At 53.1% G+C, this 26705-nt stretch overlaps 3 protein-coding genes and 1 long non-coding RNA gene across 8 annotated transcripts in view; 1 reads left to right on the top strand and 3 right to left on the bottom strand.

Moving 5' to 3' along the window:
• Positions 1-537: 537 nt before the first annotated feature.
• On the bottom strand, positions 538-7133 carry Pram1 (PML-RARA regulated adaptor molecule 1). Of its 4 annotated transcripts, none has more exons than XM_027954921.3 (10): positions 7044-7133; positions 3585-5082; positions 3420-3486; positions 3263-3351; positions 1537-1594; positions 1324-1456; positions 1041-1203; positions 928-961; positions 815-849; positions 538-705 (listed from the first exon to the last, which is right to left on the bottom strand). In XM_027954921.3, exons 1-10 carry the CDS (start codon positions 7044-7046, stop codon positions 668-670), a joined length of 2118 nt encoding a protein of 705 aa, XP_027810722.2. In that variant the 5' UTR covers positions 7047-7133; the 3' UTR covers positions 538-667. The 4 variants fall into 4 exon arrangements, with proteins under 4 accessions (XP_027810722.2, XP_027810724.2, XP_027810723.2 ...); XM_027954923.3 differs by having other exon boundaries at positions 1324-1432; XM_027954922.3 differs by having other exon boundaries at positions 3263-3339.
• Positions 7077-14425, bottom strand: Znf414 (zinc finger protein 414). Of its 2 annotated transcripts, XR_003585334.3 has the most exons (10): positions 14336-14425; positions 13393-13690; positions 13000-13107; positions 12783-12888; positions 11993-12336; positions 11860-11910; positions 11207-11380; positions 8942-9141; positions 8322-8489; positions 7077-7157 (listed from the first exon to the last, which is right to left on the bottom strand). XR_003585334.3 is itself a non-coding variant. In XM_027954925.3 (7 exons), the coding sequence occupies exons 1-7, from the start codon at positions 14336-14338 to the stop codon at positions 11040-11042; spliced, it is 1251 nt and encodes a 416-aa protein (XP_027810726.1). In that variant the 5' UTR covers positions 14339-14425; the 3' UTR covers positions 10957-11039. The 2 variants fall into 2 exon arrangements, 1 of the variants encoding a protein (XP_027810726.1); XM_027954925.3 differs by lacking the exons at positions 7077-7157; positions 8322-8489; positions 8942-9141 and having other exon boundaries at positions 10957-11380.
• A 3233-nt stretch (positions 14426-17658) lies between these two features.
• The window catches only part of Myo1f (myosin IF), a 34588-nt gene continuing 25541 nt past the window's right edge, over positions 17659-26705 (bottom strand). The window contains exons 20-28 of the mRNA XM_027954984.3: positions 22575-22689; positions 22315-22484; positions 21484-21629; positions 20977-21123; positions 20657-20805; positions 20079-20162; positions 19184-19379; positions 18927-19096; positions 17659-18127 (exon numbers count right to left, since the gene is read on the bottom strand). Of these exons, the coding sequence (XP_027810785.2) occupies positions 18051-18127; positions 18927-19096; positions 19184-19379; positions 20079-20162; positions 20657-20805; positions 20977-21123; positions 21484-21629; positions 22315-22484; positions 22575-22689 (1254 nt within the window). The 3' untranslated portion in view covers positions 17659-18050. The remainder of the gene's footprint in view (positions 18128-18926; positions 19097-19183; positions 19380-20078; positions 20163-20656; positions 20806-20976; positions 21124-21483; positions 21630-22314; positions 22485-22574; positions 22690-26705) is intronic.
• LOC139702316 (uncharacterized) lies at positions 21122-25674 on the top strand. Its single transcript, XR_011704911.1, has 2 exons — positions 21122-21215; positions 22914-25674. It is a non-coding gene; the product is annotated as an uncharacterized lncRNA (long non-coding RNA).

Here is a 26705-nt window from a genome sequence, read left to right as displayed (position 1 = left end):
CTGGCCAATTGTTTTCCACAGAAAAACTCTTCTGTGGAAACTGAATTTTGAGGGATCTTTTGTTCACTGCTGCTGATAATAAGAGCAATTCTGAAAGCTGTCCTGTCTCTTCTTGTGCCTATCCTGTGAGACAGAGATGGTGTCAGGCTCATTTCCAGTTTGACTTTAATAAAACCGACAGGGAGGAGAATGTGCCAGTTTCCAAGAACGGATGCTCCCTCCAGGGTCTTTCAGAGTTGGGAGCCCCTGTCAGTGAAGTGCTTTCATAGACCTACTTGGTAAAACAGGTATTTGCAGCACGTGAGGGACTCCATCTGCTACTTGCCCTTTTGGGGTGTGGAGTGGCATTAAGTGCAGTGTACACCTTGTTCCCCAGCTCCCTCCCCATTCCTGTGGCAGGCAGCTGAGGAGTGAGATCAGGATTTGGTGGTGAGACCTCCCACAGAGAGAAGAAGGGGGAGACACACACACACACACACACGTACGTTTCCTTGTGTGTGTGCCAGTCAGGACGGAAAAGAAAATACAAGAAGCAGGGAAGCTTTAAAGAGAGGCTTTATGTGGTCACACATGCATCTGGGCAGCTCTGTCTGTCAAACTGGAATCCAGGCTCCTGGGTTAGTGGGTAGCTGGGCTGGCAGGCTGTTCTGGGCCTCACCTGAGGGCCCTACTGTCCTTGGGGAAATGGTTGACTCTCCAAAGGGTCTGCAAGGAGGGGTGACTTCCAGTGACCCCTCTCCATAGAGGCATTAAACAAGTGGTCCACCAGCTGTCAGTCTGGTCCCTTCCAACCCATCCTGCAGCATCTACATACCCCAGAAGCTGACGTCATCATACACCTCTGTTTCCCTGGTAGAGAGCACAAATGTCAGCTGGGAGACCCTGGCCCCCCACCCACTCCCAGACCCCAGCAGGGTCAGCACTCACAGTGGCAGAAGAGCTGTTCTGGGCACATAGCCATCTGTGAAGAAAGTAGACATGGTGGGTTCTCAGTCTGAGGTGTCCTCCCTCCCCAGGGTTTTGGGGCTAGGTTCACTTACACTTGCCCTTGGGGTCCCGACACAGCATCTCCTCCTTGCTGGTGAACTCGATCACCTCCAGAATTTCTCCACGCCGGATTCCCAGATGTTTGCCACCTCCACGACGGGTCTTGGCATTGGGGTCAATCATCATCCTTGTGTGAACCACAATCTCCCCTTCAAACTTGGGGACAAGATATTAGAGCTTTTGCTCATGCGGTCACCCCACATATACCCCGTCTTCTTTCTGAGGATGGGACTCCGGGGATCTGGTCCCAGCCCTCCCAGACTCTTGTGTCCCTACCTTGAACTTCTTCCGGAACTCCCTCTCAGCTTTCTCTGCTTTCCTGATCTGCTTTAGCAGCTTTGGATCCGTAGGTGGCAACTGCTGTGTCTGTGGGGCCTTCTCCTTCCTCATCCCCCCAAGAATTGGGGTGCTCATGAGCAAGATGGGTTCTACTTTCATGCTTCTGTTAATTCAACCTCACCTTTATCCCACCCCTTTGCCCTGGAGTACCTGAGCTCTGGGTCCTGTGAGTGCCTCCTGGTGGCTTGCTGAGCACACAGCACTTCATCTGGGGGCAGTCAAAACACCAAGTCAAATCACAGACCCCTAGCTCAGCCTACTCCAGTGGCTCCATCTTGAGTGAGACTACTGTGTGTTGGTTCTGTCTAGGGTCATCAGATCATAAGTGGTTAAAGGAGGGATTTATTATAGACTTCTAGGGTGACTTTGTTTTTGCTGCCTAGAACAGGTTGGGAATTGTAATGAGATTTGGGTCAAAAAGTAAACAAAGGCAAGCATTCCTAGAGGCAAGCAAATACCACCTCTGAGAAGGGGATACCCAGGTGAGTTTCTTGTCCTGGCCTGGCTGATGAGGAGACTGCATGGAGGAGTCACCCCAGAGTGAGGTCTGACTTATGCCACTTGGCAGCAGTGGTTTACCAGGCTTTGGGGTACAAGCCCTGCTGGTCAGGGGTACGTCTTATGGCAGGATCTTCCAGAAGCTCAGGTGAGTAAAAGGCCTGAACCTGGGGCCACAGCTTGTCCTCTCTGAATGACCTGTTGTGTCATTGGGTGTTTCAGGTCAGCAGTGCCCGTCTGCACCCTCCCCCGCAGCCTTCCGAGTGGCATCAGCATTGTACCCACCCACCCTACTTGCACTCGGCTTGACCTCCTTGCCAAGACCACAGTGTCAGCCAGGCTTCTACCCAGCAGCCACAGATCCTCCCAGGAGCGGAAATAGAAGGGGCCTTGCCAGGAAGCTGTGTGCTAAGGAGGTGTTGAAAGCAGGTCTTGGGGGTCACTCAGGAGAAGCAGAAGGGGGCCCAGGAAGGAGCAGGCGTCAGGGACTCAGGAGGCAGCCAGCTACGTTTTGAACCAGAACCTCTGGCTGGGGGGCAGAGCAGGAGCACTCTCAAGGCCAGATTTCCTGTAGAAAGCCTCCCTGAGAGATGGTGGAGTGGAGCAGGAGGGTCTGACTGAAGCTCCCACATTGGCTGTGGCTTGGGCAACTTTCAGATCCTCAAACTGTCAGTGAAATGGCAGGGGGTGGGGGAGGTGATACTGCCTTGGTGCAGGATGGGAGTATGGGCTGCAGGATCAGCCGAGTGCTTGCATGGAATCCCTTACTGTTGCCAGGGAAGGTCCTTGCTGGTTTTGGGGGCTGTTCTTAGATTAGGCTATGGGAAGAGAGTCTGGTCAGGGCTGCTGCCACTTCACTCTCAGCCAAACTCTCAAAACTCCTGCAGCCTGGAGGCATAGGCCTACTAGGGCTTGACCCTGCCCTCCAGGAGCAGGAAGAAGGGTCTTTTAGAATCTAGAGCAGAGTGGCCTCCCTTCCCACCACTGCTATACCTGTCTCTACTCCGTCTCTCTCCTGAGTCTAGGCTCAGACATCCCTTGGTACCTCAAACACATGTCTAATGTGGAACATAGCAACTTGTCCCTAACCCTGGGTTGGCTCCACTGTGTACCTGAAGACTAGGCTTACTTTATACTTGGGACCCAACCATGTGTTCGGCTCACTCACACTTGTTAAGTCCCATTTGCATCTTTGATCTCTGGATTCTTCCATTGTTGTACATGCCTTCTGCTATCACCCTGGGCTACACTGCTGCCTACCTTTCCTCAACCGTGAGCCTCTGGGGTCCCTTGCTTTTGGTTCCTTATACCAGGAACATGGCAGAAGATGCCCTTGCAACCAGTGCTTTATAGGACCCTGAGCAGACCACCAACAAACCTCTGCCTCTGGGGCTGGGGCCTGAGTCCTCCGTGGGCTCTACGTTGTCATATAGCTCATAAGTCTCGTCCGGGTCCCTACAGGGATACCTGAGATGAGGGTCTCCTTCAGCCCATAAAGGGTGCCTGGCCTCCCCCTCTTTCGTCCCTTCACTCACCATGGGAAGTCTTTAGGTTGTTGGGCCAGGAAGTGGGTCCCAGCGGATGAGCGAGTCCTCCGCAGAGCTGTGGAGTGGGGGTGGGGGGAGAGCATGGGAGGAAGATGGCACTGCCCAGGAGCCTTAGCCCCCTCGTTTCTATTTGTGCAGCCCATCTTGACTCACCTGTGGATGCTGCTGAGGATCTCCGAAAGCTCTGAATATCCATGGGGACTGGGGGCAGTGGGGGTTTGGCTGGAGGTGGTCCCAGGATGCTGGCTGGGGGCAGTGGCCTCCGCTGGGGTGGGTTGTGAGCTTTGAAGTCTTCTGACCTCCAGCGGGGTGCCCTAGTGGCTCCAAATCCAGGGCTGAGTGGGTACCGGGGGCTGGAGCCCAAGGTGGCAGAGGGCAGTGAGCTCTCAGAAACTGAGCCCAAAAGTGGGGGCTTTCTGGAAAGATCCCTGAAGAATTTAGGCTGTAGGTGCTTCTTGGGCAGATCGTTGGGCTCAGGCTGGGAGAACTTGCGAGGTGGCCCTTGGCGCTCAGGCTGCTGAAACTTCTTGGGCAATGAGCTGAACTCTGGTTCTGAGGAGGTCCTGGGGAGACTGCCCAGCTCTGCCTTTGGGGTCATCTTGGAAAGTGCTTTGAACTCAAGCTGCCTTGGCTTCTTGGGAAGCACAAATACTTCAGGTTCTGAGGAAGTCCTGGTAAGGTCACTGAATTCAGGCTGCAGGACCTTCTTGGGGAGGTCACTTGGCTGAAGCTGTGGGGGCTTCTTGGGAAATGCACTGAGGCCTGGCTGCAGGTAGTGGGGATGGGGTTCACTGAGCTCAGACTTCTCCAGGGGGGTCTTTTGAAGGACCTCTCTAAGCTCAGGCTGTGTCAAGAATTTATGGAGGTCACTAGTCTGAGGCTGTGGGGGCTTCTTTGGTGAGGTATTGAGGTCAGGCTTTGGGGAAAGGAGTTGGGGCTCACTGGGCCCAGACTTTGAGGGAAGCGACTGAGGGACTTCAGAGAATTCAGGCTGTTGTGGTAGGGACTTTCTTGGGAAGCTACCAGCCTGAGGCTGTTGGGGCTTCCTGGGGTGCACACTGAATTTGAATTCAGGCTGTGGGGGCTTCTTGGGGAATGTGCTGAGTTTGGGTTCTGCAGGGGACTTGGCGGGGTTGCTGAGCTCTTGTTGTGGGGGCTTCTTGACAAGTGTGCTGGGCTCTGACTGCCAGACCTTCTGAGGAGCCTCACTGACCTCGGGCTGTAGGGGCTTCCTGAGAAATGGAGTGGACTCAAGTTGTGGGAACTTCTTGGGGAGATCAGTGAATTCAGGTTTGGAGGCCTTATTGGGGAGATCAGTAAACTCAGTTTGCTGGGGTTTCTTGGGGAGATCAGTGAACTCCGGCTGTTGGGGCTTCTTGGGGAGATGAGTAAACTCAGGCTTCAAGGGCTTCTTGGGGAGATCAGCAAATTGGGGCTGCGGAGGCCTCAAGGACGCTGTACTGATCTTTTGAGGGGCTTCACTGACATCAGGCTGCAAGGGCTTTGGGGGCTGCTCACTTAGCTCAGGATGTGGAAACTTACTCAGGAGTTTGTTGAACTCTGGCTTTGGGGGCTTTTTAGGAAGTCCATTAGGCTCTGATTGAGAGGCCTGGAACTTGGCTTGGAGGCTCCGGAAATCCTTATGGCTCCCCTAGGGGACATGGAATGTCAGGCAGGGGCTTTTACACACAGAGCATAATGGAGAGACAGACCTGGGTACCCATGGACATGGTCAGTCACAGACAAACCCATCATCACCATCCCCTTCCCTCTCCTGTTTTGCCTCCCCCTCTTCTTGACTCCAGCCCTTGGGCTACTTCTTTTCTTGGCCAAGAACTGCCCCCTTGACCCTAGTCCCTGAAAACCACACCCTCCTGACTTGACCACTTAGATCTCAGCAGGACTGGAGCTGCTACTGATGCCTCTTCCCCATCTAGTGGCCCCAACAGCCTCCCAGTCAGCATCCTTGACCCCCTCCCTTCACCTCCCCTCCCTCCACATCTCCTCCCCTCCCCTCCCCGTGTCCTCCCAGGCCTTTCTGTTCTCATTTCAAAATACATCCGGATTCCAGCCACTTCTCACTGCCTCCACCGCTGAAACCCTAGCGGGAGGAACCTTCCCACCAACTTCCCAGACTATTATAACAGGCTCCTCCCTGGTCTGCTGCCTGTAGCCCCCAGCCTAACTCAGTTCCCCCACAGCAGCTGGAGGAAACCTGCCAAAAAACTGCCCAATGATAACTCATCATCCCAGGAAAAGCAAATGGTCTCCTGAAGGCCCTGAACGACCCAGCCTCTTCCCTCTCCCTTCCACCTTGGGAGCTCTGCCCCACCCCTCATTTGGGACATGTCTCTCCATCATGTTGGGGTCTCCTTTCTCTTTTCCGAGTCTTGACCCAATATCTCTTTAAATTATGGAGGACTCCCTTTTAGTGCTCCCCATTATCCCCAGCCTGTGTGGCTGTTCATATCTGCCACCACATACTAATTCTACTGCATTGGTTTTAAAAAATATTCCTTGACTGGGTTGTTGCTTTTGTTGTTGTTGTTGTAGTTGTTTTGTTGTTGTTTGGTTTTGGTGTTGGGGATTGAACCCAGGGTCTGGTACATGCTGGGCAAGCGCTCACACACACTGAATTCCCCTAGCCCCTATGGCCTATTCATTGCTGACCTCCCAGTGCCTGGCACATAGTAAGTGTTCAGTAAATATTTTCAGACATAAAGACTACACAGAGCCACAGAGACAGACATATACTCAGTCTGACCATCATAGATCTGGAGGCATATGTAGGTACTTAGCTCACAATCTCTTGACACCTGGACTACCTGTGAAGGAGTCTCAGAGTTGACAGCCTCCATGAGGACGAGCAGGTAGGCTCCCACCCACAGGCACCCATTAGGCACATGTACCACATGGTCTCCAGGTGTCCTTGAAGCTGACCCTGAACCATGGGTCACAGACAACTTCCACAGATGGACAAGAACGCCAGGCCTCCTCTGAGGGGACACCGCCTTGGGCCCTCAAACCTGTCTTCACTTGGGGTCAAGGAGATTGGGGGAGGAAAGGGCGGAAGCATGTGGCCCCTGCCTCTCCCTGTGCCTTTTTTCCTCATCCAGAGGTCCAGGATGAGTTCCCCATGCAAAGATGATGATTCCTACCTGGGCCCTGAAATTCCTCTTTTGAAACTCCCAACCTGGATGGGTTGAGGCAAAGATTCCCAGGTGAACCCAAGGCTGGATAAGTCATGATCGAGCAGGTCACAACGTGAGTGACTGGGTAATGGCAGGGGCCAGAGTTCGTGACCCACTTAGTCACCCCATAGGAAGCTTCTCTCTTCATCCTGGCTTCATGTTCCCTGCTTGCCGATCATGTTGATCTAGGGAAAGGGGAGTCTTCCCAGGCAGTCCCACTCATCCCTGCTGCAGTTACAACTTAAGCCTGGGCCACAGGAGCCTGAACCGTGTCCTAGAGCTGTGCCCTGACTGCTTCCTACCTTAGGGGCTTGGTGTGGGACATTCCCATTTCCCAGCCCCACTCTGCCACTCCAATTTCTACCTGCTATGATTTTGCTTCCAGGCCAGTATGGGCCTGTCCTGGGGCTTGGGGACTCACCATGGTTGCAGGCTGATGATGAGCTACAGGGTGGTGGGCTCTGAGCTGAGGTTGTTGCCTTCAGGAAGTATCTGTGGCTTCTGCTCTACAGGCCAGCACACAAGGTGGGGGCTGCTGTGAGGGTGGGGAAGACAGAGGAGGAAGGAAAGTAGGCGGAGACGGCTCTGGTCTGTCCCCAGATCCTTTGAGGACACTTCTGTCTTCCCTTGAGGTAGTTCCTGTCTTGCCTGCTGGTGTTCTTGCAATTAATGCATTGGGCATCAGCATATCCCCAACACAGTCAATAGTTGTCACTAGTTTCTTGATTCTCCTCTGTCCCTCTTAACTCATACCACTTTTGTGTCCTGATCTCAAGACTTGAGTTCCAGGCCTTGGTGACCTACCTGCAAAGAGGCAGGCCAAGACAAAATTCAGCCAGGACTGGAGAGCCACAGGAGGGGGACATCTTGGTGTGGAGGGGTACAGTTGGCTGTGGGACTTAGGAGGCCACCAGGAAGGTGGGGAGATCCAGGACATGGGGGCAGTGGGGTGGTGAGCCCACATTTGCCTGCCCTTATTGCCTCACCAGCCTTCCTCATTTCCACACTTCTTCCGCCACTCTCAGCAGGACTTCCCTTTTCGGGTGACAGATTCACCACAAGCTAGGGCAGGTATCCAGGGCAGAGAACTCAAGTAGGATGGAAATTTGGGGGTGGATGGGTGAGTGGTGTCAAAGATCTTGCCTCCAAGGAGGAAGGGGGTGTGAAGACACACCAGATTCCCTGTGACTGAAGGTAGTGGAAAGAGTAGGAACCGTAAGACTGGACACAATAAAAACTAAGGGCAGTGTGGCCCCTTGGAGTCCTGAAAAGGGGATGAAGGCACATAGGGTGTAGACGCCTTCCCAGAATAGGGCAAGCCCCGTCCACAGAGCTCAGTCCATTAGGAATCTGTGACCTGGTCTCAGTAGATAGGGAAAAAACACCCACCAGAAGAGTGCAGAGCCCTGATTCTCAGTTTGGCCACCTGTTGGAATTGCTTGAGCAGTTTACAGTCTCCCAGAGATTCTGACTTACTTGGTCTGAGATGAGGCCTGAGCAAGGGTTTTTATTTCAGACTCTGGCAGATGATTCAAATGCATGGCTAAATTGAACTGGTCACTCAAAGTGCAGATTCTGACCCAGGCGATGGGCCAGATCCCATGTGGTGCCCAGGCTGCTGATGCATACTGGGTGAATTTTTCTGTGCTTATTTAAACTAGAGAGACCCTGCAGAGACTGAGAGGGAGACTCCTCTTGCCTTGAACACATGGGCAGGATTCGAAGGCCTCTGTGCCAGTGCATCCTCATCCTGGGTTACGGTTTCCAGACATGGGCCCTCATTTAAAGTAGGACTCCTCTTAGGGGGCAAGGATGACCAGATGTGGTTCCTTTCTGGGTCTCCAGGACAGGTGAGTGTGGGGGAAGACTGGTAAAAGAACCAATGAACAAGTGAGTATTGACCAAGAGCATACAGTAGGTGCACGATCAAGGAATGAATGATAGCTGGGGATTCCCTGGGCTTGGGATTGGTCATCTTGAGCCAGGAATTTGAAATTGTGTCTGGGTAACCCCCCACACCGTTTACTGGGGTGTGAGTAGGTGAGGTGTGCAGGCTTCCACCACTGGCCACCAGAGGGCGTGACCCCACTTCCCTTTGTGTGTTTGGCTCCTGGCCTAGGTCTTTAAGGTCTTAGCTATGACTAGGCAGCACAAACTGCAGTACAGAACCAGAAACCTGAAGTGAGGGTGGGCTAGGGTTGACCTGGAAGAGTGGGGTTTCTTTGGAGTGCAGCTGTAGAACTGTGTGGGGAAGGAGAGGGACAGAATAGGGACATTTGGCACCACTGACACGTGCCACCTGCCCCCAGGAGACCTCACCTTTTCTCTCAGCCTCAGCTGAGGATAACCAGGTCAGCATCTGCAGGTGGCAGAGCTGTTGTCAGACAGCTGCCTGGCAGTGGACTGGCATCTGGCTGATCTCAGTGCAGTTAAGCTTCCTGGAGCGGCTCAGCCTGTTCAGGGTGAGCCTGTCGTCTCTGGCCAAGCTGGCACTGCTATGCAGCTGTGCAGCCAGGTGCCTGTCAGGATCCAGAATGAGCTTGCCATCATTAATTCTCTGGGCCCCCAGTCCTTCTCCATCTGTACCACGGGTTCCTTGACCCAGGCTCACCTTCCTTCCCTGTTCTTGACAGTTTCCCAGGCAACCATGGAACTGGTAGCCAGAGGGATGTGAATGATTCATCAGACATTTCCCAAGCCTCTTCTTCACCTCGGCCCCCTTTTAGTATGAGTCTCAAAAGCACAAGCATCATGACACCTATTTCAAGTACTAGGAAAGTGAGGTGCAGGGAATTGAGTCCCCCTGCCCCAGGTCATACAGTTGTGTTTCCAAGGCTTCTGGTTGAGAAAGGTGAAGTTCAGGGGACCTTGGAGCTCCAGTGTCCCCTGGTGGCCATTCGGGACCCACATATGACACCATCTTGGCAGGGCCCTTGAGCTGCTGGCACAGTAGATATGCAGTGTGTGCTACCTAGCAGACAGGCAGACAAGCACCTGGGTCTAGGGGGCTTGGTCATGAAGGGTGCCTAGATCTCCCACCTGCCCCTTGCGGAAGCTGAAGGGCTTGTGGGCCTGGACTGTCCCACTCTAATGTGACACAGTAGCAGAGCTGCTAGAGCAGGTATTTTGAGTAGCTGCCCCAAGGCTTCCACTCAGCTTGAGGTGGATGCACTGGGGGACAAGGGTTCCATTGAGGATAAAGGTGAGAATGGTGATTGGGGGATCACTTCCCATCGAGTAGATGGGTAGTGATGGGAAGTAGATGGCAGACTGGGAAGGGCAGGGCCTGGGAAGCCCCACCCAGTGGATGAATGATGTCTTGGCTGCAGATGTCAGGATGAAGGGGTGATAGAGGACAATGCCCAGGTGGATTTTCAGGGGTAAGTGGGAGGGAGATAAGAAGTGTGGGACAAGATTGGGTGGGGTGGAGGAGGTCCTTGGGTTCTTCCTCTTAGGATGTCTGTTTGCAGAGGATGAGGAAATAACTGAGTGTGGGCCTGGGAAGGGAGGTTCAAGATGGGGACTTGTGTTATTGGGAGAGCACGATGAAGAGAGCAGAAGGGTTATGGGGAGCTGTTGAAGGGTACTGGGCAGGGGAGGGGCATCACTAGAAGAGACTGGCAGAACAGTTTGCCAGGTAGCAATGGATAGAGAGGTCCCTTCTTATTGCCTGAGGAGTGGGAGAGTTATGGCCTGAGCTAGAGACTGGAGAGGAGAGAGGAAGGGAATAAGATGCAGGAGGTAAAATTAGCCTCCAGGGGTAGCTGTGAACAATGTCCGGGGCTGATAGCACTGTGACCCTAGTATGGGTTTTCCTGATGAAGCAGGGAACACAGATGGGGCAGGGCAGAAGCAGCAGAGGGTCCTGAAGACAGCAAGGATGACAACAGGCCTGGGCCCCGTCCTGCCCCACCCTGGGGGCTCTAGCACAGCTCCTTTGCTTCCTGACTTCAAAGGCTTCTCCTTTCTTCCCGAGTCAGTACTGGCCTCAAGATCAGAGGATACAGCCAGGCCTGCCTGGAACTCTCAGGACTAATATCTCAGTCTGTCTTCCCAACTTTTGGGACATCTTAAATAAATACATAAAAACCTGGAAAATTCCATCCTATCTGGTTTCTGGAAGTGGTGGCCTGGGATGGTGGGCACAGGTTGCCCTGCTTACCTCTGGTGGAGACCTGGATTCCACTATTGAGATTAAGAGGGAATGTGAAAAGAAGGGTCCAACACCTGTGGAGCCACCCTGAGGTGCCCCTCCAGGGGTCTGAGAGCCCCAGGTATGCTAGGCGCAGGTAACTGCGCGTCCGAGGGGCAAGGGACCCAGACACAGCACAGGCTGGCTCATCGCGCCTTCTTTATTGTTCCCCTTAAAATTACAAAAATCTCCACACCCCACCGCCCACTCCCAAAGCAGCGGGGTTCAAAGAGGTGAGAAAACCGGAAGTTCCCCCTCTGACAGCAGCGGTGACACTTTAGAAGCAAGCGGGGTCGGGTCTGGTAGAGGCAGAGGAGGGAGCGCCTGAGCCTTGGCCTCGCCCTTAGCCTCTGGTTCCCCGCCCTCTCCACTCGCGTATTCCTCCGCCTTACCCGCCGGGGCGTCGGGGCGTGGCGGCCCAGGCGCAGGGGCTGCGGGGCCGCTGGTGCGGTGATCCTGCAGATGCAGTGTCATGGCGGGCCGCGAGGCCGTGGAGAAGGCGCACTGCATGCACGAGTAGCGGCCGCGCGTGTGCTCCCACACGATGCGGCTCGGGGCCGCATGCCCTGCGGGCAGGCAGGCGGGACCCCATCAGACCCGGGCCCCAAACCCGAGGACCCGTCCTCTAATGGTGGTGGAGGCGGGCGAGGGAAGGCTGGACCTTTCCCCAGCTCCAGGAAGCCCAGGGTCGGGCATGGCAGGATCAGTTTCTCCTGGGCTTGTTTGCCCCTCACTGAGGGCGTTAAACTTGGCTTATTTGAATCCCTTATTCCCATCCTCGAACCATCGCAGGGGATTGGGGCGGGGGGGGGGGGGGGCCGAGAAGACCGCTCACAGGTGAACGGGGCGCGAGTTTTACACAGGAACGCCGGCGCAGATTAAGGCGCAGGTGCCAGTAATTTTAAAGGCAAAATCATATATTTTAAGGGGTGACACTTCTAGCCACCTGGGAAAGGGACGGGCACTGCTGCCCCCCAGAATCCACAGGGCCCGGCAGAGCGCAAGAAAGCCCCTCCACCCGGCCCCGATGGTCACCTGCACGCACCTGAGGGCGCATCGGAGCCACCCTGAGGTCTTCGGGGGCTGCCGCCCGCACCTACAGGAAAGAGGCAGGTAAATTCAGAGTTAGGGCAAACCCAGCCAGTTCTTTGGGAGGCCCCGCCCGCCCCTACACTCACCTTGGCTCTTTTTCCAGACAGCTGTGCTGGAAGTTGGTGGCCCTGGAGCAGCAGCCAGGAAGGGGCGCAGGCGTGGAGGACTTAGGCCAAAAGGCGCGGGGTTCAAGTACGGTAGAAAGGGCCCAGTGGAGGCAGAGGGTGGGGTTGTGAAGGGCTCGAGCAGCGGAAATTGCAAGCCCGGCGCAGAAGAAGGGTCGGACTCCAGGGGACGCTCGGGCGCAGGTGGCTCTTTGTCCAGGGCAGGGGGTGGTGGTGGGGCTGGGCTCTGAGCATGCTCTGCACAAACATGCAGATGCTTGAAGAGTGAGCGGTGGGTGCGGAAGCGAAGGAGGCAGTTCTCACACCTGGGGGGCGGGCACAGGGCTGTGCTGTCTCTCAAGCAATAAGAAGGAAGCCAACCGTTGCTACCAGGGGACCTGTTCTGCGAACGTGGAAGGGAGCCAGGTCCCAAACCTTGGATGGCACTCAACCTGTGGAGAAGGAGCTTGCCCCAATCCCCTATGGGAATTGTGACCATTCTGGATCCCTCCCAGTTTGGAGTTAGTTATGGGACAACGCAGAAGGAAGTCTCAATTTTAACTCAGTAGGCTGGTTTTCTACTTGGGAGGTGAAGAGGAGCTGGGCAGACCTACACCCATGTAAGTCCAGACACAGAGTGGTGGTCACGCTTCTTGCCTGAGACCACGCCCACTTCCCCCCCCCCCCCCGCCTCCCTCCTCCGCTACCCCCATAGAAAAAGGTTTGGACCCCACACATAAGGTGAGGTAGGGCAGGCTGGTCAGGAGCTCACTTGAAGTAGCGATTAGGCTTGTAATGCAGCTTGCCGTGCGCCACCAGCTCCTGCATGCTGGGGAAGCTCTCGGTGCAGCTGAGGGCTGAGCAGAGGAAGAGCTTGCCTGGCAGGGACAAAGGGCAGAGTGGAAGAGTGGGGTGGCCAAGGCTGGCCCACGGGGGCAATGCTTGCTTCCCACTCTAACCTGCTTCCCCACCATCTGCCTTGGTCCTACCTTCTAGGGACTGTGTGGGCGGGCAGTGGGTACGAAGATGCTGTGCCAGGTCACGAACACTGGGGAAACTGAGGCAGCAGCCAGGGCTAGAGCAGGGTATTTGTTTCCCTGCAGGATACAGAGTGAGGGTCACAGATCCCTTCCTCATGAATGCTGCCTGCCCCTGGCCCCCAGGACTATGCAAGTTCCCCACAGGAATGAGCTGCCAAAGGGTACTGGGCTGGATTGATCTGGTTCCTCATTGAAGCCAAAGACCGGCATACACTTGGTGCTCAGTAAATGGCGACAGAAATCCCTGTGGATGTCCCCTAGTTTGGCCATATACCGCACTCCCCATTTCCTGATGTGGGACCTGTGTTGTGACACCCCCCAGTAGGCCCCATCACAGGTCACCTGGTGGTGGGCGTCGCCTGGGAGGCCGCAGGTCCTCATTGGTCCCCGAAACAGGGCTGGGTCCAGGGCCTGTCTGGCAGCTGTCTGGGGCTGGGGAGGCACCCTGCTGTGTACCTCCAAACCCTCCACGTTCCCAAACTGGGGGTGTGGCTGTCCCATTAGGGTCTGGCTCCTCCTCCATGGAGGAAGAAGTGGTTGCCTCAGCCACAACTGGGGACACCACCTCCTGGTCGGTCACACTGGAGTTGGGCTCTGCAGTGGCTAACAAGTCTGGGCTGGGCACGGACGGTTCCTCCTCCTGGTAGAAGAGAACTAGTCTGTACTCAGGTTTCTCTGGGCCAGCAGGGAAGCCCCTCCCACCCTGAAAGAACCACTAGGCTTAACATTCCTGAATTCCAGACCCCGCAAAACTATCCACCCGCCCCATTCTAGGACATCATCAGCAAGAGAGGGTAAGGAGGCAAGAGTGGACCGAGATCCAGCCTCTGTCGGAAGCTACGCTTAAAGAGAACCATCTCCGCGTCTCCAGCTCCGACAGGTGGGAGGCGCCCTAAGAGGTCGATGGTAGATTACAGTGAGCGAGCGGAGGCAAAGCTATGAAGTCGGGGCTCTGGACAGGACGCGGCTAGGAAGATGCTGGAGTTTCCAGAAGTGAACTGTGCATGACGGGGATATCCTGGCCAGGTTACAGCTGTGTGGCTGAACTTCGAGGCGCTCAGGGCCCCGCTGTGTGAGGCTCTCGGGAGGAGCCCGAGCCTGATGGGCGTGGCCTACCCGAGGCCAGGCCCGGAAGTAGGGGCAGGGGGCTTGCCTAGCCACAGCCAGCGGCGAGCGGGTGCCCGGATGTGAGGGCGGGGTCGGTCGGAGGGTGTGTATGCGACGGGATCGCTCCCTGCCAGTCCTCGCTGCGGTACCGCGCCCTCTCCCCCGGCGCTGCGCTCACCATCCTCGACTGCTCGATCTCTGGTTCATGCGGCTCCGGCGGCTCCAACTCAGGAGGCGGCTACTTTCTCGGCAATGCGGGTTCGCATTCATGTCGGCGCCATTTTCCGCCTCTCAGCTCTCGCGAGAGAAGGGCGGAGCCTGCTCGGTGCTGTCCTCCAGTGGGCGGGGCCTGAGGCTCGAGTCCTAGACCGTCGCGTGGACTAGTGCTGGCCGATTTATGAGCCAAAGGCTGGGGCAAAGTACAGAGATCCGGCGTGAGGAAGCTCTCCGATCGTTTGCAAAATGAGCAACTTCATGCCCTTTTGGCCTGTTCCATCGTCAGCCCTCCAAAGGCGATAAACAACAGTTTTTCTTTTAATTGGTCCTTCTTGGAGAAAATTAGCAACAGTAATGAAGTTTTTCAGTGCACCTAGTTCAATAATTGAAGTAATAGCCAAGTGCAGGAAGGAAGCTGATTTTTGGTCTTTAGGCTTAATAAAGGGATGAAACCTCAGGGTGGCGAGGTGTGGTTCCTGGAGTAAGTATGCGGAGCCCAGTGTGCACTGGTGTGGAGTGGATTTTGTCCATCTTTCTTTGTGCTAGGTACCCATCTATGCGTTGGGGATCCAGGTGTGAATGGGACAGACAAGAATCCCTGCTCCAGAACTCAAACCTTAAAATGGGGAAGTAGTCAAATGGAGAAACTGATCTTGGGTTCTATTCAGCCCAAAGAAGAAAACAAATAAAACAGAAGGTTGTCACAGTGATGAGGTGGTGACTTCTGAGTTGTCACCTGCTGGTCAAGAAGGAGTGAATGGAAGGTCAAGTAAGTACTGTGCTCAGGGAAGCTGGTACAAATGTCCTGTGATGGGGAGGGATAAGCTTGTTTATCAAGAAATAGAATCCCTTTGCACTGCTGGAGCAGAATGAGGGCAGCATATAGGGGTCAGAAAGTGAATATGGTGCAGGATGGGGCTTGCAGGCCCTCGATTATGATTTGTAGTAAAATCACTGATGAATTTGTAGCGGAAGGAGGTACAACATTTGATCCCTGATGATCATTTGGAAGATGAGTTTTTAGGCCAGAGAGTAAAATAGACCCTTAATTGCAAATCTCTACAATACATCATTCAGTCCGAGAAGTGTTGAGTCTCAGGCAAGTGTGGACTTTATATGCAGTGTATTTCTATATGTGTAAAACAAGATGTGCTTCTGTGCTTTTATATGCAGGGAAGATAATAGGAGGTATTTGAAAATGGGAGGAGCCAGGTATGACACATCTGTAATCCCAGACACTGGGATTATAGATGTGTCATACCTGGGAGAGGACCAGAAATAGTCAAAGAATTGTTAAATGCTTTTGTAGCCAAGTTCAAAGCCAGCCTGAGCAACTTGGCAGACTCTGTCTTAAAATAAAAAAATAAGAATGGTTGGGAATGTAGCTCAGTGGCCGAGCATCCCTGGGTTCAATCCATAGTACCTGAAAACAAACCAACAAAACAAAACAAAAAAAAAAAAAAAAAAAAACGGGAAAGGAGCATGTGCCTAGTATATTCCAGGCCCTGGTTCAATCCTCAGCACCAGCAAACAAAAGCAACAAACAGGGCTGGGGTGTTGCTCAGTAGAAGAGTGCTTGCTTAGCATGCTCAAGGCCTTGGGTTTGATCCTCAGCACTGAAAACAACAACAACCCCCCCCAAAATTCTGAGGTGGGGAGTAGGAATTTTTAAGGGATTGACTTTTCACACTTTGATGCTATTTTAATAAATTTTTTCTTTTAATTACCATTCAGATAAAAATTCATTAAGTTTTAAGAAAACAAAAAGTCATTTTGGTGCCAGGTGGAGAGGGATGTTGCACTTGCACTCTGGGGGAGGGTGATATAATCTGAGGAAGGATGGGGGGAGGCCTCAGAAGGGACTGGGCCCCAAGGAACTCAGAGGAGGGACCCAAATTAAGAAATTTTGTGAGAGTCCACAGGATGTGGCATTGAGCAGCGGGTGCGGCCAAGGTGATTGAGGTTTGCAGCCTGAAGATTCTTGTAACCTAGATATGAGATGCTGTCTGTTAAAATATACCACACTCACCTGCTTCTCCATCACTAATGTCCTGCCCAACCCTTATCCATCCATTCTGCCCAGAAGGCCTTACTTCCTGAAAATGGGGTACCCTCAATGGCAGTGGGACCATAGGGCTGAACCTCAAAGTGCCAGAAGGGAGGGCAGCCTACATGATAAGTTTGAGGGCAGAGAAGGGAGATAAAGCCCTGATTCTTCTTTTGTGCTCAGGAAATGCCCAACCCAAGATGCTGATGAGTGACACAGTCCTCTTCCAGCCTGTCCTCACACCAAGGTCTTACAGACAGGCAAGCACATAGTGGTGGTTGTGCTGGAATAAAGAATCTCAGAGATGGAGTGGAGCAGAGACATTCAAGGGATTATTAAATGCTTTTGCAGAATGATTGACCAATAATAGGGCTGTTGAGACCCGTTTGCAGCCTTGTGATCTTTTTTTTTTTTTTTTTTTTTCCCAGCCCAGCTTGGCTTCCCAAGGTAAATGCAGAAGAGAGAAGGTAGGGATCTTCTCTGTTGGACATTCTTTCTTGGATGTCTCATCCTTTATTCTCCAGTGGTTCAGGTGTCCACTGCCTGGAATGTCCTTGTCATGGCTTAGAACAGTGTCATGCTTGTAGCCAGGATCTACTGAGACCAACCCTCTTCAGCCTTCCGGGCTCCTCCAGCAATGCCATCTGTGTCTCCTCTGTACTGAATCCATCAGTCTGTCCATGTTCCTCCCAGACTGGCTGCTCCTTGAGGGGCTGAGGACAGAGGGGGTGTCCAGAATGGAAAGCCTGGATCTTTAGGCTCACGCAGTAGCAGGTCTCCCTGCCAGTTACAGCTGCCCCAACAGGGAGCCCTGGAATACTCAGAATCCATCAGAATGTCAGAATGTCAGAACTGGTCCTGACCCCAGGTGAATAAAGACTAAGAGAGCATATATATAGGATGGTGGGGCAGGGGCCAGGGGTGACCCAGGGTGGCTTGCAGGGAACCATGTGGAACCTGCCTCCTGCCTGACGGTTTACTGAGGTTCCAGATGAGTTTGAGGGCTGCAGATTTAGAGGTTGACAGCATCTGTTGGATCATTTAGGATGCAATTTCTGGAAAGGAAAGTGGGACAAATTCAACCTTTGGTGAGAGGGGCTCTGTTGAGTCTTGGATAAGAGGCTGAACCTCTCTGAGCCTCTATTTGTCTACCTGCAAAGTGGGGGCATTCACTGCTCCCACCTCACAGGGTTGTGAGAACACAGTCCTTGTGGATACTCAATGATTTTAATTCACTCTTTCACCAGGCACATATTTATTGCCTATGATGAGAGAAGGGGGAAGTCCCACTTGTCAAGGCCCCTTCACCCTGGACTATGCCCGGCATTTGGTCAACAGCCTAGGACATTCATTTCATAAACATAAGGCAGCTAGGAGGTAGGTTCTGCTGTTAGCCGTGTTTGATACAAGAAGAAATACAGACTTTGGCAGCAGGTGTGACAGGAAGGAGGCCAGAGCCTAGGAGGGTTGCTGCAGCAGTGACTCTTCAGACCCACAGTCTGGGCTGGGATGGAGGCCACGGAACTGGACTTTCTGGCCAATGCAGCCAAAGTAATCCAGACTCTGCTGGCACAGCCTGTATCCTGACAGACAGGCGAGCAGGTGGAGGACACAATCCCAGGCTCCCGGCTCAGATCTTCTCCACGTAGTTTCCGGGGAAAAGACCCTCCTGGCCATGTAGGCGGCCCTTCCACCAACCTGAAGAATCTGTGTGAGAGAAGAGAGCTTGGGGTGATGCCCAGCTACCCTGGAGAGAACCCCCATGCCAGTTCTGTGTCTTACTTATCTCTGCATCCTTGATTTGACACAAGGGAGAGTTGTTAATAATGGAAAGAAAGGAAGGAGGGAGGAATGTCTTTCCTAACCACTGGCTCACATAGTCATTTTCTTTCTTTCTTCCCTTTTTCTTTCTTGTGGTGATGGGGATGGAACCCAGGGCCTTGCTCATGGTAGGCAAGCGCTCTACCACTGAGCCATACCCCCAGCCCTGTCATTTTTTAAACCATTTCTTGTGCTCATCCCTTATCCATCGCCTTCAACAGGCTCCTTCCTCCAACCCCCAGAGTGAACCCAGGAATGAACAGGTCTCTGAGATTCCAGGAGGCTCCCACATCTGTCTGTAGAGTGTGTCCTAAGTCCTAGGCTCTGCTGGAGGCAGCCCAGGGAATTAAGGTAGGAGGGGCTTGGGCCCTCCAGATGCAGCTTCTTTCCCCTTTAAAGTAGGTTCTGCTACTAGAAATATGTGACAAGTAAGAAAAATGAGGGTCAGGGACCAGGTGTGATGCAGTGAGGCCAGAGCCCCGAGGTGGCTTAGGAACTGACCTTCACAGCCAGTGCGCTCCAGCCCGTGCAGCCATGCCACTGGCATGGAAGGTGTTGCTCAGAGCTATAAGCTAGTGGCTTCTGTTTTCACATGGATGGGAAGGATGTGCAACAATGGGGGGCAGCCTGGCGGTGTCAGGGTTCTGACCATGCCATACCCCAACCTCTGCCCTGGTGCACACACCTTCCATGAGGATCTCGATGACCTCATTCACATTGAAGCTCAACTCATCGACATCTTGGCCTATGTACTGGTATAGTGCCCGGCACCTTGGGCCATGTACACGTGGTTGGGGCTTGGGTCGGCCCACACCAGGCACAGGTCTCTGCCCAACGCTGCGCTTCCTCTGCATGCTGGGGAGACAAGGGGGTGCTCATCACAGCACCAGACACTCCCTTACCTCTGCCCACCTCCTGGGGCTGCCCTCCCACCCCACCTACCCTGCCACACCCTGGTCAGGCACATTGAGGAATTCTGTGTTGTGCTCTGAGGGTGGCCGTGCCCGGGGACGTCTACTGGACCCCAGGGTTGAGGATGGAGGACCCCGGGGAGGCCGCTGGGAGCCCCCTCCAGATGTGATTTCCAGGGGCAGGGGCCCCCCTCTGGCAGAGGGAGGCACACCATTTCGGTCCAGGCCTGTGGTGGAAGCAAAGATCAGGGTGTCTGTCAGGGAGGAATTATCTGTATTTCAGGAGGGAGGAGGCAGCCACACTCAGCCCAGTATGGGAGGAACCCTGGAGACATGAAGGTCTAAAGGGAGGCTTTGCAGAAGAACATCCTGCCCCCGCAGGAGGGCTTTTGTGGGTGGGTCTTGGAGGATAAATCAGAGCTCATCAAGTGTGGGGATTTGGGAGACAAGGCAGAGTAAATAGCCCAAGTGAAGGCCTGGAGGTAAGAATAAATTTGGTGAGTTGGCAAAATAAAATGTAGTTTGCATAAGAAAATGTATTTTGCATGGCAGGGGCATAGGATGGGCGAAGAGGTCACTCACTGGCTAGCTGGGATGGGATCTTTTTTAACACATATATTTTTAGTTACAGGTGGACTCAATACCTTTAATTTTATTTATGTGATGCTGAGGCTCAAGCCCAGGGCCTCACACTTGCCAGAAGAGCACTCTAGCACTGAGCCCCAGCCCTGGAATGGGATCTTGACGGGCTTTGAATATCAAACTAAATTTAGCCTGTATTCTGTGGGAGATGGGGAGCTTGGAAAGTTCTGGACAGAAGATAGTGAGCTACAGTGCTTGTTGGACTCCATTGACTGTAGGTCAGGCTTAGGCCCTGGAGCCCGCGAGAGGCAAATGAAGACACTAAGTGAGGGGTATCTTCTCACCTCTGGGGGGGCCAGGGGCCGCCCGGGTAGGGGCCGGGGCTGACCTTTGGGGTCTTCCCTGGGCCATTCCCTTCCGCGTAGGCTCTAAAAGAAGAAAGGATGCAGGTATTTGGGTGGTGGCTCAGCTGCACCTGATTGTAGGCCCCGCCCACAAGTCCCCTCCATTCTGGCTCGACTCCAGGCACCGCCCCTGAGGCCCTTTGCTCTCCCCTCAGCACTGACATCTGGACAGAAGATAGTGAGCTACAGTGCTTGTTGGACTCCATTGACTGTAGGTCAGGCTGAGGCCCTGGAGCCCGCCCCAGTAATTGGCCACGCCCCCCTGGGCTCCACCCCTCACTGGCCCTTTCCCTTGGGCCCTCCCACTCCCGGACACGCCCCCGCCATCTGCCAGTTGTAGGGTTGCCCCTTTGGCCACGCCCTCCCACACTTCTCTCCCACTCATTGGTCGCGTCTCTAACGCAGCGTCCTCTTCTGTCTCCCTAGGCCCGCCGTGGGGCTCTTGCGCATTCCCGACCATCCCCTAGCCGTGATTGGTCTCCCTCGTTGGCTCCGCCCGCGGTTCCGCGCAGACTCACTGGAGCTCTTGGGCAGTCCGTCGCCCACGCTGACCGTGAGGGTTTTGCCGCCAGCCTTGAGTACCGCTATGTCTCCTGAGCCGCGGGAAAAGGTGACGCTGCGAGTGCTGCCTCCGCCCCAGCCCTCCTTCTTCACCCGGAACTGTAGTCTGCGGGAAGAAGAGGAAGCTTGGGCCGCTAGCTGGGGTCCCTCTCCCCCCCTCTCCCGGCCGCGGAGGGAGGGGCAAGGCGCCGGGCGCTCGGGTCCTGGGTCCCTGGGACTGGAGAGTGGGTCGCTGCGCCAAGACCAGCCCGAGGATGATGCTGGGGCAGGGGCGTACGTGTCGCTGAAGGTAAGGGGCAGGGGCCTCCGTGCCACCTCCTCGAAGCGCTTGCACAGAAGGCTGACGAACTCGGTCTTGAAGACGCTCTCCAGGAAGCTGTCGGCCGCGTCCTCTTGGAGGATGAAGAAGTCGTCCTGTCGCGTGCTGGGGGAAGTGGGAGGAAAGGCAGGCGAGAGCGACAGGTGAGGGTGGCGGAAGAACTAACTTGTGAGATGCAACAAGGGACGGACTGTCAGGTAAGGGTCAAGTGAGGGGTTGACACAGGTGAGGGAACGGGGGAGCGGGGAAAGTTGGTAATAGAGAAGGGCTGGGTGAAGTCTAGTAGGAGAATGAGTGCAAGGACCGAAGCTGTCGAGGCATAAGGATCTTGAATGTAGGAGCAAGTGAATGTGGCAGGTAGGGCCAAAGAGAGGGCTACAGGTACAGCCGTAGGTAAGACTCTCAGGGTAACAGTGGGGCAACAAGTGTGAGAGCAGCTGAAGATCACAGGTGACCTGGCCTCACCTGAGGGAGACTCCCCGCAGGGTCTGAATCTCCAGCTTCTTCTTCAGGACCTCACGCACTTGGCCCTTCTCTGGTCCTTTCTTCACCTTCTCTCGCCCAATCACATACACACACTTGGGGGTCAGGATCAAGTCCCGCTTGATGGGCTGTGGGAATGCAGAACCAGAGGCTGGTGGTGGCTGGAGCCTGGGGCATGAGCAGCCTGGGCCCAGGTGCAGGGGTGGTGAAGTGAAGGTGAAGGGGTCCCTCCAGGTAAAGGTATATGAGTTATATCAGAAACAGAAGAAAGCTGAGTGAGGGTATATCCGCTCAAAAGGGGTGACTGGGCCAGCAAATGGGTACAAGGTAGGTGAAGCACTTGCTGGATCTTGGTACCCTGGCTCAAGGACAGCTCTTGGACCAGGTGACAGTGCTTGGGTCTTGTGACTGAGGCATTTTTTTTAAATGCTGAGGATGGAACCTGGGACCTTGCACATGCTAAGCATGTGCTCTACCACTGAGCTACATTCCCAGCCCTGCAGTGGTCTTCTGGGTGAGATGAATGTGTAATTGTGGACAGATGTGCCTGGCCAGGAAAGGGCATATCTAATGGTCAGGCGTGTCTGGGCTACATGAAAGCATATTTGATGGACTCATACATCTGTGATGTTGGAGCGAATACCTGTTGACCACTGTGTCTGGGCCAGGGTAGTGTATCTGTGTTAGACACGTGTACCCAGGCACAGCCTAGGTGAATATATACCTGTGGCTGAGTGTGTCCGGGACAGGTGGCAGTGCTTCTGGTTCAAGCAGGGACAGGGTCTTGGATGTGCCCACCTGCTAGGGCCTCACCTTGAAGCGCCGGTCATACTTGGTGACCGAGTCTGCAAAGTCCACACGCTCCCTCTTGCCCAGGAACTGACGTAGCTCTGGCCGTTCCTCCAGCCCCAGGTAGTCCCCGACGAAGTTCCGATTAATGCTGTTCCTCCTCCGTTCCTTCTTGTTGAGCAGGATGTTTGAAGCTGTTAACATGGGGTCAGGGCAGAGGTCAAGGTGTGGCTCTTCTACATCCATCTGTGCCCACCCTGAGTCTCCCACCCCAAGCAGCTCACCTTCCTCCCGCATCTCTTGGTACTTCCGTACCGCCACGTGGCGCCTCCAGGCCTTCTGAATGGTGCGGGCAAAGCCGTCGAACTTCCGCTCTCGCATCTCCTCCAGGAGGAAAAGCTGGGCAAGAGGGAAGCTGGGTGGGTCCTACCCTCTCCGCAGGCTGCAGTCCCTGTTTTCCCTGGCTCCACCCCACCCACATGCTTTTGTGTCCACATGCACACACACACATGCCCATGCCCATGCCCTATGGTCAAGGTGTTTTCCTTTCTCCAGATGACTTGACCTAGGGGTCCCTCCCAATATATATATATATATATATTTTTTTCTGTATTAAACTATAGGTGTGGGTTTGTCTCACTGGCTTCAGATCCCGGCCACTTGCTGTGAGGACTCACCAGATATGGTAAGATATGTAACATCACAGTTCCTAACATTGCTAATTAAGAGCATGCACAACAAGTACACCACAATTTCAGAGATGGTAGAAATAGAAGCCAATGTGCATCTTAGAAAACCACTGCAGCCAGGTATGGTGGCACATGCCTGTAATCCCAGCTAGTTGGGAGGCTGAGGCAAGAGGATCACAAGTTTGAGGCCAATCTCAGCAACTTAGTGAGACCCTGTCTCACAATAACAAAATACAAAAAAGGGCTAGGTATGTAACTCAGTGATAAACCACCCCTCAGTTCAATCCTCAGTTAAAAATAAAAAAGATACAATAAAGAAAATATGAAAATCTGAGTTGCAGGATTCTGATGTGATAGCAACCATGTGATTGTGCAGTGTATAACCCAAACAACTATATTCGGCAGCCCTGGAAAGAAAATTTTTGCAGAAAGCATAGAAAAGGCTTGAGTTGCAAGAGTTTAGACCCAGAGAGGACTTAAAAAATAAACTGTAATAGGGTAAGTCAGAATAGAAATACTGTGAGAAACGACTGTTCATTTGGAATAATGATAGAGGCTCATATCAAGGAGAGGAATTGACTGGATATTAAAATACTACAACTAGGTGTGGTGGCACGGGCCTGTAGTCCTAGCTACTTGGGAGGCTAAGGCAGGAGGATTGTTGAGTTTGAGGCTATCCAGGGCAACATAGTTAGGTCCCATCTTAAAATAAAAAAATAAAAATGCTGATTGTAGAAAAATAAATTTGAATTAGATGCTTGAGGTATATTCAAATTCAAATCAAACTTTATGATAAAAGGGATAGCCTTGTCAATAGGTGAAGATGGGAAACATTTTTAAAAAAAATATTTTGTTTTAGTTGTAGCTGGACACAATACCTTTATTTTATTTTTATGTGGCGCTGAGGATCGAACCCAGCATCCCGCACGTGCTAGGTGAGCACTCTACCCCTGAGCCACAACCCCAGCCCATGGTGGGAAACATTATTGAGAATAAAATTGGGTTTTTTATATTAAAAAACAATTAGCACTTCACCCAGAGAGAATTTTCAAATACACAAATAAGAAGGGTTCACTGGGGCTGGGGCTTGTGCTCAGTGGCAGAGCAGTTGCCGAGCATGTGTGAGGCACTGGGTTCGATCCCTGGCACCCCATAAAAATAAAAACAAATAAACAAAGGTATTAGGAAAAAAAAAGAAGAAGAAGAAGAAGAAGAAGAAGAAGAAGAAGAAGAAGAAGAAGAAGGGTTCACTGTTAAGAACCCTGCTGCAAAGAGCTTGTGTCTGATTTTGTTTCTCTGCTGGCATTCCAGGGGCCTGCGGGCCTGCAGGTCTGTGGGCAAGGCCTGGTGAGTACGGTCTGAGGTTTGTTGAGGGACAGGGCGAATGGATGAGGGAGACCAGCCATGCAGGACTGGGAAGGGCCTGCCAACCTGGAGCCGCCTCCCCGGCCTTTAGCTGTCCTGGGCGGGTACAATATGCACCTCCAGGGGCTGGGATTGTGGCTCAGAGGGAGAGCGCTTGCCTCATATGAGTGAGGCACTGGGTTCGATCCTCAGTCCCACATAAAAATAGAATAAAAATATTGTGTCCACCTATAACTAAAAAAAAAATAAATAAACAAACACCTCCAGCCTTTTTGATCTCTGCCCAGTGAAAAGGATCCATTTTCAATTTGGGAAATGAAGATTCCTGTCTAAAGAGCTGGAATGTTAAGAGGAGAGAGACCTAATTAAATTGGAGTTTCTCCAGGTACAGTGGGTCGATGTGCCTGGCCAGGTAAGGGCATATCTAATGGTCAGGTGTGTCTGGGCTACATGAAAGCATATTTGATGGACGCGTACATCTATGATGTTGGAGCGAATACCTGTTGACCACTGTGTCTGGGCCAGGGTAGTGTATCTGTGTTAGACACGTGTACCCAGGCACAGCCTAGGTGAATATATACCTGTGGCTGAGTGTGTCCAGGACAGGACACAAAATAGTGTCCCCCAGTTCATGCCCAGTCGGAACCCATAAATGTGGCCTTATTTGGAGACAGGGTCTTTGCAGATGTGATGAAGTTACAACAAGGTCGTCCTGGACTCGCGTGGGCCCTGACTCCAGTTGGACTGGTGTCCTTATAAGAAGACGGGGATTTGGACACACAGATGCCAAGGAGGAGGCCGTGCGAAGGTGAAGGCACAGGTGGGACGATGGATTGCTGGCAGCTGCCGAGGTTAAGGAGAGGCAGAGAAAGAGTCTTCCTATGAGCCAGCTTGTTCTCAGACTTCTGGCTTCCAGACCAGAATTTGGTGATCAAATTTTATAGGAACAGAGAAAATAAAGACTTTTTATCTGGGGGGAATGAAATTGATCCAAGTTGAGTGCGGTGACGTACATGCCTGTAATTCCAGTGACTTGGGAGGTTGAGGCAGGAGGGTCACAAGTTGGAGGCCAGCCTCAACAACATAGTGAGTTCCTGTCTCAAAACTAAAAATAAAAAGGGCTGGGAAAGGGGCTGGGGTTGTGGCTCAGTGGTAGAGTGAGGCCCTGGGTTCGATCCTCGGCATCACATAAAAATAAATAAATAAATAAAATAAAGCTATTGTGTCCAACTACCATAAAAAAGGGGAGGGGGCTGGAAAGTGGCTCAGTGGTCAAGTGCTTCTGGGTTTAATCCCCAGTACCAAAATAAAAAATAAATTGATCACCTAACTTCTGCCATTGTCTCATTATTTCTACCCAGTCCAACTTACCCGAATCAAAGTCTGCAGACTGAAATTTTGGTCAAAACTTGATGTTATCTTAGTCTTTGCCAGTGGTGGTTTTATTTTACCTCTTTTTTTTTTTTTTCCCTGTTCTGTATCAGTTTTTGGTCTCTTCCAGACAGATTTTGTGATCTCCAAGTAACTAATAAGAGGGCTCACTCTCTCTCTCTCTTCCCTTTCTGTTCTCTCCTTTTTCTTCCTCTCCCCCTCTCATTTTCTTTTCCTTGCCTGTTACAAATTAAATCATCCCAGGTGTAGTTTTAACCGTGGGCAATTCTGACCAGTGATAAGGGTTTTTGTCAGTGATATCATCTACTTTGTGGTTGTTTGGCGGGGCTGGCACTGGACCTCGTGCCTGCTGGGCAGGTGTGCTACCCCCAGCCTGAGAAGAATTGCTTTTAAGTTACAGAAACAGAAGGATCACCTCAACAATCTGTTGTCCTCATAAAGTCCCTGTGGTGTGGTTGGAGCAGGTGCCACTGTTATGTGTGTGACATGCACCTGGCTGGCCCTGAGCCTGGCCCCAGTGCCCACGCCCTTTCTCTGCTGCCGAGGGAACCCAGGCTTCCCCTGGGAGTCCAGTGTGGCAGCACGAGGCAGCCGGACAGGCGCTCGGGGGATCCCTGTCCTAGGGTTTTTTTTTTTTTTTTTTTCCTGTCCTAGGGTTTTATTCTTGTCACTGTCACTTTGTTCCCCCCCCCCCCCCGAAATCAGGGTGGCATGGGGATGGCACAGCTTCCAGGTAAGAGGCTCAGAGCCCACCGAAGCCCACTGAGGGGTCATCTCTGTGCTGAGGACGTGGACTGGGCTCAAGGAAGGCCTTGGAATGAGAAGGTCCCCACGTGACCTACAGTTCAGGCCTAGCAGCTGCCTGTGCTCGTGGATGAGGAATGAAGAAGAGGGAGGTGGCGGGCACCTGTGATCCCGGCCACTGCAGAGCAGAGGTGGGGGGTGGAGAGTTGGAGACCGGCCTGGGGA

The sequence above is a fragment of the Marmota flaviventris genome, chromosome 1 (genome assembly GCF_047511675.1).
Source record: "Marmota flaviventris isolate mMarFla1 chromosome 1, mMarFla1.hap1, whole genome shotgun sequence".
NCBI lineage: Eukaryota > Metazoa > Chordata > Mammalia > Rodentia > Sciuridae > Marmota > Marmota flaviventris.
The sequence above is the reverse complement of the archived record's forward strand: the minus strand, read 5'-3'. Positions and strand labels throughout refer to the sequence as shown.